This window comes from Lycorma delicatula, chromosome 4 (assembly GCF_047948215.1).
Source record: "Lycorma delicatula isolate Av1 chromosome 4, ASM4794821v1, whole genome shotgun sequence".
NCBI lineage: Eukaryota > Metazoa > Arthropoda > Insecta > Hemiptera > Fulgoridae > Lycorma > Lycorma delicatula.
Genome location: NC_134458.1, coordinates 10,049,644 through 10,063,587, shown reverse-complemented (window position 1 = coordinate 10,063,587; position 13,944 = coordinate 10,049,644). Strand labels below are relative to the sequence as shown.

Genomic DNA, 13,944 nt, shown 5'->3' with positions numbered 1-13,944 from the left:
CAGTCCAATAAATAAAAACCGCAAAACTCGATCCAAAGCTAATAAACACAGAGCAATATAGACCACGTCTATTCAACAAAATCTCCCACTCGACTTCAGATAATTTTATCTACCGGTAGAGTAAGATAAAATGATTATTTAATCATTATTTTAAAAAGTTTTTTATTTTTATTTAAGATCATTATTTTAAAGTAACTTTTTATCTGAAAAAATAAGCAAAAGATTCAGAAATTAAATTCCGAATATACATCGATGAAATTTTGATTATATTTAAAAGAACTTTTATAACAAAAAATGCATTATTATAATTAATTACCACGGATTGAAAACCCATAAACATCTCTAACCCGTTTATTAAAGGTGTTCACCTTTAAAGGGAAGCTTTGGTGAGTATATTTGTCAGTAGTAATCAAATACGTTCAATCCGAAGGATATTTTAAAATTATATTAAAAATAATTCATAAATGTAAACGATTAAAACCAACCAATTTAAATAGGTTTTATTCTAAAATTCTTTAGCGTTAGAATATTGGGATTTTTAAATAATTTGGTTCATTAAAACTCGTAATTTTTTTAATACTAACCATAAAGAAATAAAAATTCGTTTATGATTGTTCATTTATTCGAAATTCAAAATTGAATCAGACTATATTTACCATTTATATGTCGCACAAGCGGAATATAATCTTTGAATTGCTCGCTTCGTTTGCTCTCACCAATAAAGTTTAAGAATCTCAATAGGTATATAATCAGGAAGTACAATAATTAAACCACAGATCTTTGCCCCTAACCAATAAAGAACATAATTTGAATTGATTACAAGGTGAACGATCGGAACAAGTAAGAGAGCAGTACAGAACGCAAAATGACAGAAAGACTAATTTTAGGGTCAGTTGTTTCTCTCTCTCTCTCTCTCTCTCGCTGGTGTGTGTGTGTGTGTGTGTGTTTATATTTATTTTTTTTAAAACCGAAGTACAACCATAAAAATAAAAATAAAAATTTCTAAAATAAAATAAAAAAATAAAACAAAATAGATTAAATAGAATTTTAAATAAATAAAATTTATAAAATAATAAAATCTTTTTTAAAATAAAAATTATTTAATTACCAATTTGTAAAGATATAAAAGTAAATATCATTATTTGTAAATGTACTGCGTTATTAAACTTACAAAACAAATATAAATTTGTATTTTAAACTACTGATAAAGAATATTATCTTTAATTTCCAGTAAGTATGGTTATCGTACGATATTTACCGATTCCCAATCAGAATGAAATTGTCAGAATCGTAAATGATTCTTAAATATGGTATCGCTCAACTGTAGTGTGAGCTAAAAGAAACCATCCTTTATTCTCTCTCCCTCTTCACCAACTTCTGAATTCGATGTTTCATATTGTGAAAGCCAGTGACGTACGCAGAATTTTTTTAAGGGAGGGTCATTATTAAAATTGTTTACAATTGACGTCGGTATTTTAAACTTTGTGTGTTATTTTATTATTATCATTATTATTATTATATCATGTTACGATATACTCGTATTTATTATACAATGTTCGAATATAACACATTCAAAAATACCCTAATAAAATCTTCTATAACGTATTTTTTTCACAGCCGTAGGTTACAGTATTTTTTAACAAATTTTAACATCTATTTCATTTTGTATAATAAAAATGCTTGTGACAGTGTCATATATGCCATTACTATACTTTGGCACACAATAATCATATATTTTAGTCAACCATTATTTATGTACGATAGGTAAGACACTTTACATAACATATAAAATCCATGGAAGTAATCAAATATAATGATATAAATTTAATTAAACACATGTCAATATGGAAATCACCGAGGTTGAAGAATGAAACTGGAACTGATGAATCCACATTCTATGAAGGAATTTGAATAAAGAATTGAATACAGTTGTCTCAAACGTACGAATCAGTACTCTATTATAGTGTATTATTGTTTTAAAAATTCATTTTTTAGAAAGAGTATTTTTTTTTTGTTTGTCTTCAGTCATTTGACTGGTTTTATGCAAATCTCCAAGATTCCCTATCTAGTGCTAGTCATTTCATTTCAGTATACCCTCTACATCCTACATCCCTAACAATTTGTTTTACATATTCCAAACGTGGCCTGCCTACACAATTTAAAAAAAAAAAAAAAAAAAAAAAAAAAAGAAAGAGTAGTGTAGAAGTAGTGTAAAAAGTAGAAAGAGTACTGGTAGTTAAATTAATAAAGTATTTATAATGTATACGTAGTCTACATTATATTATGTTATTACATTCCGAAATTTCAGCATTCATAATACAATGTTCAAAAAAGGTTTCTTTTTCATTAGTTCATTTGACACATCTTCTGCAGTTGGAGTGTAGCTTCTGTGTATGTTGAGGAGTGCTAATCCATTCACACGTGTATTCCCAGTAGAATTACGCAAATATGTTTTTAGACGGCGTTATATTGAGAAACATCGTTCATCTGTACATGTAGACACTAGGAGTGCTGCTAGTGTTTCTGACAAAGTGAATATAATACTAGGTGTGCTTAAAGAGGAATGAGAATTTTTGTTTTTTGGAAAGAATTTTATTTATTCGTCTACATTATTGTTATTCCCTTCAAAATAGTCCCCATTAGATATTATACACTTATGCCAGCGCTTTTTCCAATCCCCGAAACACTTCTATCTTTGGAATAGTGTTTAGCTCTTTCAGCTATTCGCTTTTAATCTCATCTATGCTTCTAAAACGACGGCCATTTAAGGGTAAATTTATTTTTGGGAAAAGAAAAACGTCATACGGGGCCTGGGGAATATGGCGGCTCAGATATCATTACAGTATTGTTTTTGGCTAAAAATTGACGAACAAGCAGTAAAGTGTGAGCAGGCGCATTATCGTGGTGCAAAAGCCATGCATTTTTTCGCCACAAACGCAGGGGTTTTTTTCGGATTGCTTCACGCAAACGGCGTTGAACTTGTAGGTAAATACTCCTTGTTAATCGCTTGACCTTGTGGCAAGAACTCATGATGCACTCTACCGTTAAAATCGAAGAATAGGTGAGCATAATCTTCACATTCGACCGTATTTTTCGAGCGTTTTTTCGGTCTTGGTGATCCAGAATGCCTCTAATGGGACGATTGAACCTTAGTTTGGGCATCACATCCGTTAACCTGTATCTCATCACCAGTTATTACACGTTTCAGTAGTTCTGCATCGTTTTTCACTTCATTTAGCGACTCCTGATCAACTTCCATTCGTCGGTGTTTTTGTTCGAAATTCAACAATTTTGGAACAATTTTTGCTGTCACACTTTCATACCTAAAACATCCAAAAAAATTTCATAGCATGAGCCAATTGATATCCCAACATCATCAGCGACTTCTCTGATTGTGATTCGGCGATCATTCATATTCATTTCTTTCACTTTTTCACGTTTTCTTCGGTTGTTGATGTGTTGGGGCGTCTGGGGCGCTCGTCACTTTCAACGTCTTCACGTCCTTTTTGGAAACGCTTATAACTCGTAAACCCTCGCTTTACTTATAGCAGACTCTCCAAAAGCAGTATTTAACATTTTTAAACATTGCTACACTTCATTACATTCTTATAGCAAACTTTAATACAAATTCTCTGATCCATTATTTACACAAATAAAAAATCGCCGATCGTACCAAAACACTTGTTATACTTTTGATAGCTGACAACAGACTAAACATCCAATATGGCTAAAAATGTACAGATACGTTTTAGACATGTTTACCAATACAACAACGAAAAAATCCCGAGAATCGGACTAATACAACCCACGAAATTAAAAAATTCTCTTTACTTTTTGAACACACCTCGTATTTGGTACTATGTTGGGATTGCACATAGTTAACCCATCTACAGCCTTTTTTGGTTGGTCTCCCTTCTCAAGACGTGTGATTTTTCTGTTCCGTAATTGTAATTCATTATTCAGGTTTTCCTGGCCAACGCTTCTTATGTCACTGGCGTATAGTGAAAGCATAAACATGAGACGGTAGGGGCAGAAAGTCTGGGTTCGTAGGTAAAAAGCACTGAAAGCCTTTCAACATTTCCTTGTGTTTCAAGAAATGCGAATCTAGCTGGAACATGAAGGTATCCAGAAATGGAATAAAAGTAGAGGCACGGAAGTAAAGTTCTGGCGTAACTGATGATAAGTCCAAGTTTACACGGTTTTTTGCTCGCGCTGCCATGCGAGGGACTTCAATGAAAGACCCCAACCTATTCAAGACTTTAGAAGCAGAAATGACAGTTTTACAAAATTATTCGTTAACAATTTTGCGTATACATTTCATTTCACTGTTAATATCTTCAGCAAGGTTCACTGCTTCCACGAGATCAATAGTTGAATTCTGCAGGAATTTACACAAACGGAGACTTAAAGAAAACAGTCTCTTAATACAAAACAGCGATATCACAAATTGACAGTCGGTCAAAGTACATAAAAGGGGATTTGCTTGTGAGGACGAGTCTTTGACATTCCATTCTGATATACTTTGAAGGGTTTCAATAATAGGGTCGTACAATTCCATCACCGCGGCCACGTAATTATACCTTTCCAACCAACGTGTTGCGCAAAGTTGAACGAATTTTTCACGGCTTGAAGTTTCCATTTCACTTATCGCCTTTTAGGGTTAAGAAATTTGTACAGACTAGATATTGTACCCATACAGCTTGTAATGGTAGTACTTGTAATAGATACAGTTAAGTTGAGGCTGTGTGCTGAGCAGTGACATATAAAGCTGACGGAATTATTTCCTGTACATGTGCTTGGACTCAGTTTAATTTTCCTGACATGGATATAGATCCGTCATACTTTTTTTTTTTTGCGAAGAAATACTATTTACGTTTCCCCCACGAGGTGCAGGAGTGACGGACTCGCACAGGTTTGGCTAGATGTTATTATAGAGCCTATGTGTGCCCTCACCCTACCGACTAAAACTCCGGTTTCACCATTCCTCTCCACCCGGGGCCGGTTTTAAAATTAAGTATATCACAGCCCCGGGGGTGACAAGGCAGGGGGGCTTCATCGCCACCGTCCACTCGCGCAAGCACGGACAGACGACGACTCCACTTAAGGCTGTCCCTCACCCCCGCACCTTCCGACTCTTGACGCTACTTCAGACAGCTACATTATTTTGACTGTTTCTTCTCAAACTGTTTTAGTTCACTGCTTCAAGTAATTAAATATAGTTTAATCAATCTAGATAACACAATGACTTACCGATTGTACTCACTTTGGCTAGTATTCATACACTACGTCGCTGTTTACTTTCCTTTTGCACATTGGTATCACTCGCTACTTGCTCAGAGGCTACCGGAGTCCTTCCGTTTCATCACTACCACCCATCTATGTAAACACGGACGAGCGGCAACTCCACGGTGGGCTGTCTTTCACCCCCTTGTGACACCCGACCCGGCTGCCTGGGTTCCGTTGTGTATTCGACTTACTTGTCTAATTCTCCTTGCCTCATCATTTTCTTTCTGTTGTAACACACTACAGACAAAATTAGCCACGGCCAAAAATCGGTCACTTTCCATTAGCATCATATTAATCACATTGTTAGGATTAATTTGTCCCGCTACTGTTGTGCGCTTTCGTCTTTCGTTCTCCCATCTACTACAGGAAAAGATGACATGTTTTTCTGTTTCTCTTTCACCGCAATTCCGACGCTCCGAACTATCTGCTCTTTGTCTTGCAAACAAGTACGCTCTGAAGGAGCCGTGGCCGGTCAGGAACTGTGTGAGCCAGTAATTTAGCTCGCCAAATTCCCTCCCGATCCACGGCCCAATCTTACATATTAATCGTCTTGTCCATTCACCTTTACGCAAAACAGTCCACCTTATTTGCCACTTCTCTAATAGCTCACGATATGCCTCCTCTTTACTCGTACCTTCGTCTATCTTCACCCGTTAATCAGCCAATTGCTGCAGCGGAAACACCTCGGCGGCCACAAATAAAGCCTCCGTGGACACCGAGGAGTAAGCACACGCAATTCTCAGGGCTATCCTCCTTTGTATTCCGTGCAGCTATCGTCTGTTACGATACCTCAGAGCTCTATACCATATCGGTACACCGTAAAGTAAAATGGAATTTACTACGTGTGAATACAATGCCCTTTTAAAGGCCCGCGGCCTAGTCGTAGTTCTCAACAACCTGTTTAGGCTTTGAACAACTTATTCGGCTTTTACGCGTACTTCCTGGACATGAAACGTGAAGGATCTCCTATGGTTCAACCACAATCCGAGGTATTTTGCATTCTTAACTGCCTGGATCGGCCCTTCATCGGTTACAATCGGTATTGATTCTATAATTCTCCCACCCGCCATAGAGATAGCCACTGTTTTTCCATGTGATAATCGAAGGCCACTGGCTTTCATCGATCTACTTACCATATGTAAAGCTTCATTTTCCATCCTCCCAACATCTTCTTTCTTTGCTGCAACCACCAAAGCGAGGTCGTTGGCAAACGCTACTGCGTTCACCCCTTCTGGGTACTCTAGGCGTAAGATCCCGTCAAAAGTACTATTCCGTAGCATAGGGTCCAACACTGAGCCCTGGAGTATCCCATTAGAAACTTTAAGCCCCTATCATACCCTTGACCACGAATCTTATTTACGTTTATATTTAATGAACGCAACTTGTCCAATATCGCCGTTGCGATATTTGACAGGTTGTCAAACCTTTTCCGGTTGCCTCTGAAAGGTTATCAAATCTTTCTTGATCTTTTCCAGTCACATCATATAATGGTACGAAATGTAGAAAGTTTTCCTTCACTGTGAAATTTTCTCTATCAACATAAACACACAGTGATAATTGTGCTAAGCCTGATATGTCTGACGTCTCATCGGGGAGAATAGAGAAGTAACAGGAGGCATTAAGTTCTTTCACGAGATTTTGAATAATAAGATCGTTGCACACTTCAATTATTTCATTCTGTATTCTAGGACCGGTGTACTAAGCATTTCCACCACTACTCGTCAACATATTTTTTAATACAATATCAGTCTTACTTCGAAAGCTAAGAAGGGTCCTGAAATTGCCATCATTTTCACCTGCTTCTTGGTCGATCTCAACCTCTATTCGTCCCAAATTCCTGTCCCCTCGCAGAGCGATACATTGTTTCCTGTAAAACAAAATACTGTCAATAATAAGAATAAATTTTTTCTGTTCTCCAGTTTCTTTTGAGTTGTTGCAGTATCTATTAGCACATCTATAGACCATTTTCTTCCCACATGAAATTTCGGTCAAAGTATACTTCCAGTTGTCAAATTTCTCACTACAAAGTTGCCCTAAGGGTTGCTTACCAGATCTAACACCATTTCTTAGAGCAAAGAGTGCACAAAATTTACAAAAATTCCTCCCTTAAATTCGGAATATGCAAGCCACTTTCAGCGGTAAAGCCATTTAAACCGAAATCGCAATCTCTCCTTCGTTTTGTTGGAAAAACAAACCCTGGATTTGGTTCGCAGATATTGTTCAAGATATCCAATTTTTCTTTAATAGACAAGACTTTTCCTACGTACTTTTCCTACCAATATCGTAAGCGTGTGGTTCACTAGAACTTGAAGATGTTGAAGCTTCCGGAAAAAGAAAAATACACTTATCACTTCTAAATGATTCAGCGGGCACTTCAACATTGTTGAGTGATGTCGATGTACATTCAATATCAGCGGAGGTTTTACGGAGGGTGTTAAACTAGTTTCGGGAAGAATGTTTGCGACAGCATCATCACGTTGCGGCAGCGAAGAAATCTTTGGCAATGTGAAATTTTCACTAACGTTATAAGAATCACTACCGGCACTCAACGTTTTGCTAAAAAATTGTAAAATTGAAATTTGAGGTCGCTTTTTTCCCCCTACTTCCCTGGGCCGGATATACACTGAAGTAAAGCTCAGTCCAGGGGAGTGTCCTTCAAACTCAAACGAGCCTCCAGTTCGGCTCGCCGGTTGGAATATATTAAAGAACACGGAACGATAATGTGAAGTCTCTATTTTAAAATATGAACTGCAAAATGCACAAAACGTTAAACGAACGTTCCACAACAAAATCTGAACTCAGACTAACGAATGAATACCGGTCGTCAATGTACAATATTTCATATATGCGCTGCTGCCACTGCAGAGCTGTCCCGACAATATGTTTAATAACAAGTAAGTTTATATGATGTCGGCCTTATTTTATTACAAGGTCGGTATTATTATCGTACCTTCTTAGTAAGCGTAACGGCTTTGATTATCTTTCCTCTCTTTCAGTAGACGAGGAGGGGTATTTGCTTTGACACCCATCGCGCCAGTGAGAGCACTGCCGCCTTCGCAGAATGCTGAATGACGGTTACTTTGTCGCACGTTGAGTGATACACTGTACGCGCCGCAGCTCCGAGTACAGGGATTAAATTATTGAAGAAGGAAGGGCGGCGGACTGTATTTTATGTCGATAAATTTTGTTATTCTGACAGTGAGAAATTAGAGAAGAGAATACGATGGATTTTTAAAAAGATACTCAATTATATATGTGTAAATTTATAGTATGTTTATTTTATACAGGCCTACTATTACAAAGTACTTGAACCTTCAAAGGGGGGGAACCTTCAAACCCGGTAATCCCCTTGAGCAAGCCCCTGGTGAAAGCTTCTTACATTGCTACATGTTCTATTGATGAAGAAACCGGTCAGCTTTTAACGTATAAAACATTTTTCTCCTCTCCTATGACATTATTATCCCTTACCGTATTGTTTGCTAATTTTATTACCGTTAAATTTTTCTATTGGTCGACCGCATAATGAAGATTTGTAAAAACATTTTTTTCTTCCCAGAAATTAATAACACAAAAATCAAGTTTACTACCATAAAAAAATGAGGCGTATGTGTATTAACTTAGAAAAAATTTCATTCATGTAAGAGTATTTCTTTTTTTAATTTCTGAATATAAGTAATTTTATAAGGCTCTAGACTGTAATGATATACTTAATTAGTCGGATTAGATTTACGTAATATGTATAAAGAAAATCTTACTTAAGATTATATTATAATAGAGACTTAATATTAATAAACGGTGAATTTAATTTCTACCCTTTTATGTTATTAAAAAAAATAACAAAACATTTTGATGTTAATTTATTTGTTTATGTTACAATAAAACAATGTTTCAGAGAGGGAGATGATCATGGGAAGTCTAGTATCTTTCTGCAGAGACAAAAGTCACTTGGCAGCAAGGAACCGTCTTCGCCACTCGGCTGCGGCAAGAACTCCGAGGTAGGTGAAACTGTTAAAACAATACAGAAAACTTTAAAATTTCTGCATTAGACTTTATCTTAGATTCTGTTATACAAATATATTTTTTTTAAGTTAAAAAAATGTGATCTGTTTCTTACTTTTATGTCTGATAAATATATTACAGTTATTATTTGCTGTAAAATTTGTTAATCGAATTAAAAAACTAAACAGCAAGATAAATTATTCGGAATACTATTAAATTTTGATTTTTTAACTACGAGTAAATTTCAGAAAACATTAAATTTAGAATATCTATCGTTAAAGGAAAAGAAAACAAGATCTATTAGACGTAAAGGTAAAGTATTTATTTGTATTAACACCTTTAAGAAAATTTTTGTTAAACCTTTACATAATCAGAAGGACTTATCCTTCTTTCTTAACGATAAAAATAGAACGAATGAAATATCCTATTTGCGGTACGGATGAAATAATAATGAAGTACTCGGGTTTCTAACTTCCAGTCGGTCGCTAGATTATTTTTATTAGTTGTCATTCTTTCGTTAATTTGTTGAACGATTCGAAGCATTTTTTAAAATGTTTTCTTTTGAAGTTATCTTCTAATCTACACGCTACATAATTTAAATCTTTATGTTTATTTACATGGAGCAAATAAGCCAATACTAAACAAAATATAAGTGTTCAAGGTCAAGTGTAACCTGCTCTCCTGGAAAACGGGATATAAACTAAATTACCTTGATCGGCCTTTCGGTTCTGCGGATATAAGCATGGCCCTACAACGTAATTCATACAACGGATACCCTGAGACCTTGATAATAGATCCGGTTTATTCTTGATGTCTAAAGTAATGGGGTATCTAAGGATGAACAGGGATAGCCTATCGGCGAACAGCCTATCCGATAATTATGGATTCCTAATCATCTAAAAACGTATTGTTTTTGTAAGGACTTTTCACAACAACAAAAAATTTCGCGGAGCTGTTTGTTTGAATCCTCTTCACTTTGAATTTCGTAGGAGTCGATTACTTTTCAATTTCTCTGTAACAATTTTGCTTTTGCTAATCTTCTTTTAATTCTTCTCTTTCTTAATCCGACTTTTGTAATTTTACTACTTAAGTAAGAAACGTATTTCTCTGAACCATTTCATACTTTTAGATTGTATTCTATAGGTGCCCCATAAGTTTCCAACTAGAAAAAATAAACATTTTTTTTTTTATGAATTATATAATGTGATCCACACAATACCGTTGTTTTTAAAACCCATTTCGATGTTTGTCTTTCACTGCTGAAGAACACCTAACCACATAAGTTTCCATAAATAGGAAAAATAATTTTTTTTTTATGAAGGCCATGATGTATCAGTTCCGTTGGCGATACGTTCCTTGAGATGATTGATGTATTTATCTTTTCCTGATACACCTTTGCCTTCATAAAAGAATGTCTTATTTTTCTTTTTTACAGGAACTTAAGGGACATCTTTATATTAGGATACGCTATATTAAATATCTATCTCTACGGGATAGATATATTCTTTCTGTCACATTTTGTTATTATATGTTCTGATTTATTTATTTTGAAATAAATTCCTCTTGAAGAATTAAATCCATGCCTCTCATACGTATTTTTTGTGTTGCCTAAGGAAAATGGAGCACAAGCAAAATCATACCTATTTTTTTGAATTGTAATTCAGTTTAATTAAAAAAAAAATTATTTTATTGTTCTTACTAAAAATTAAAAAGCATCACGGAATGATTTACGTTTCTGTATCAAACATTCTTGTCAATTCGCCTTTCCTTCGGTTATTATCATTATCTGTATTTTGTATAGATTATGCAAAGCCATTTTTGTATTTATTTAATTCTTATATTTTTTAGCATATTAAACACTTTATTCCACTTTACGCAGTGTAAAAGGTTATTTGAATCGTGTGACAAATAGTTTCGTCGACTTGTTTTGTATACGGTAAAAAAATTGTCGATAAAACTGTCACGTAAAATAATTAAACTACATACCTTATAATAAAATGTTTGATTGTCTGTAACTAATATCGCTCGTCCTAGCGGTGGTGAAGCCTGAACGTTTCACTAGTAGTGATGTAGAGTGTGACGCATGATTCGAGGTGAAGTGGTTCCTATAGAATAAAATATATATAGAATTTTACCCACCTTCTTTATGCTAACTTTTTCAATATTCATCTGTTTCTTCTTTATGATGTATATAGACTCTTTTCTTGGAAATTTTGAATAAATAAATTGAGATAAAATTTTTTTACTGTGCTGTGTAGTAAATCGTTTATTAAATTTGAAATCTTTTAGAAATAAATTATTTTTTTTTAGTTTTTTACCTTTTTTTTGATTTTGTTGTTTGTTTTGACTTTGTTATTTTATTTATTACTCTTTATTATTTTATTTATTTATTCTGAATTTTTTATTTATTTTATTACCTATTATCAAAGTTTGGCAGTAAAAAAGTATTTCCTGTGTTTATTTTATTAAAAACAAGTATTTTTAAATCGATTATTAATAAATGTAAAAAGTAAATAAATAAATGTAAAAGTACATGATTTTTGTTCAAATGTTCGATCCAATATTTTCATTAATTAGGATGTATTTGTACTCCCAAGTTTTTATGAAAATAATTATCAAAGAGATGTGATAAAAAATAAAATAAAAAACCATTAGACTACGTAATTAAATTAACCTTATTTAATTGTGAATGAACCTTTATTTATTAAGGTTCATTTTCATACCGAGCAATATCGTGTTTCAGCTTATTGAAAAAAGAATATTTAGTTATTGAATGTATAAGTTAAGAGCAGTTACGTTAGGTTTGATATAGGAGGGGGTAATCAATCTTCTCACATTCTGAAATTAATTTCAATTCTCTATTAATTAAAAAAAAAAAAAAAAATAGAAACATTATAGGCAATAAATAAATTACAATATTTTTATAATTCTCCGAACTTTAAAAAAAAATCACTTAGTATAATTGAATTTATAATTAAAAGAAATATAAAAATTTTAAAGGATGATTTCATCACAGGATCAGTCTTCAGAACTGTGTTAAACGATGGCAAGAGTCCAAAATGTGGTCAGATAAAAGCATAGCATCTCGTTGCGGTCAATTTTCAGTAGAAGCTAAGCTGGACACTTTGGAATAGTCGTTTCGTTTCTGTAAAGGAAATAAAATGAAGAAAGATTAGGACAAAAACCCATTCAAATCTACTTGATTACTAAAATAAATAATCGAATATTAATAGAAATGAAACATTATTTTCTAATTTTTAAATACTAATTTTAAACTGATTAGCAATTTTGTTATTATCTAAACTCAGGTAATCTTATCTTAATTCCTTTTCTCGGTAAAAATTGCTAATCAGATACTAGGTTGTTGTAAAACGATTATGATTTATTACTATAGATTTTTTCGGCGGGGATTGTGTAGAAAATATTCACTAGGAGTTCACATACTTTGTAATTCATCGAAAAACACACTACGGTTATTGCTTGCCTTAATTTTTTAAAGTGAAATTAAAAAAAAAAATTGTTTCTAAGAAAATCTTTTCTTTTTTTTAATTTTTCTACATTAATTGACAGATAGAACTGTTTAACCAGACAAAGAAGCAGCACTGGTTTTTATTTATTTTTTGCTGGAGATAATCTTGTAAAGAACGGTACAGTCGTTTCACTTAATTTTTAAGATACGGTTGCATCTTACTCGTAATACACCTCAGTCTACCAAATTATTGCAAAAAATAACATTTTTATCAAGAATAAATAAATAAATACTGTTTACGCCAATCTAGCGTAAAGTTTCCGTTATTTTCTACGAATTCCAAGCTAGGGTGGGTCTCGTTGTCTTATTACAGGAATGTTAAATTTCACTTTGTTCCGAATTTTTGTGTTTGTCAAATCTACCTGTTTCTATTATTTGTTCTTGTGTTCGACCCTCCCTCCCTCATCCTTAGTGACCGCGTCCATTCTTCTATCGAATTATTTTTGTCTACCCTTTTCATACACCCGTTATTTTTTCGTCCCCTTACTAATACATGCACACATCTCTTGTCTTTTACACACACTCTCTCCTGTCCACTACCTGGATCTGGTTTCCCCCTTTTTCTTTCGCCATCTTTTCGGCAGAGTAGATCCAACATCTCACCAGTGCAGTCGCCTATAGCCTTACTCTCCTGCAAACTTTGTGGTAACATTCTCATTCAAGCAGAATCTCAAAACTCGTCACTACACATCTGAGATTCTACGCATCATTCTACCACCAAACCACATCACACCTCTGTATTCCTGATACACCAGTGCGGACTACGCCCAGGATTACATATGTATTCATCTGTAATTGCTTTTACGAGTTCATCTCTTGCTAATATTTGTGTGTGATACAGGCAAGTGCAAATTATTCATTATTATTCATATTAAACGTTTATGTTATCCTTGTTCATGTGTAGCCCATTTTATGGGTTATTAAATGCAAACTATCGTTCTTATCAAATCTACTTTTAATTTAAACACTACTTCAGAATTATAAAACTTATGTGCGGTATATTTCACATATTATTATTGATAACTATTATTATATTTCGTGTTGTTCATCAAAAGTTCGTGTTCAAACGTCAGTTACTCAGAGCAACTTACCTTTACTTGAAAGGTTTACTGCAATCAACTCTATCATTT

At 33.9% G+C, this 13,944-nt stretch overlaps 1 protein-coding gene across 7 annotated transcripts in view; it reads left to right on the top strand.

The window, feature by feature from the left end:
- LOC142323095 (uncharacterized) overlaps nucleotides 1-13,944 on the top strand; it is a 352,611-nt gene that overhangs the window by 266,137 nt on the left and 72,530 nt on the right. For all 7 annotated transcript variants that reach the window (XM_075362275.1, XM_075362276.1, XM_075362273.1 and 4 more), the window contains one exon: nucleotides 9,179-9,281. In XM_075362275.1, coding sequence (XP_075218390.1) covers nucleotides 9,179-9,281 — 103 coding nt within the window. The remainder of the gene's footprint in view (nucleotides 1-9,178; nucleotides 9,282-13,944) is intronic.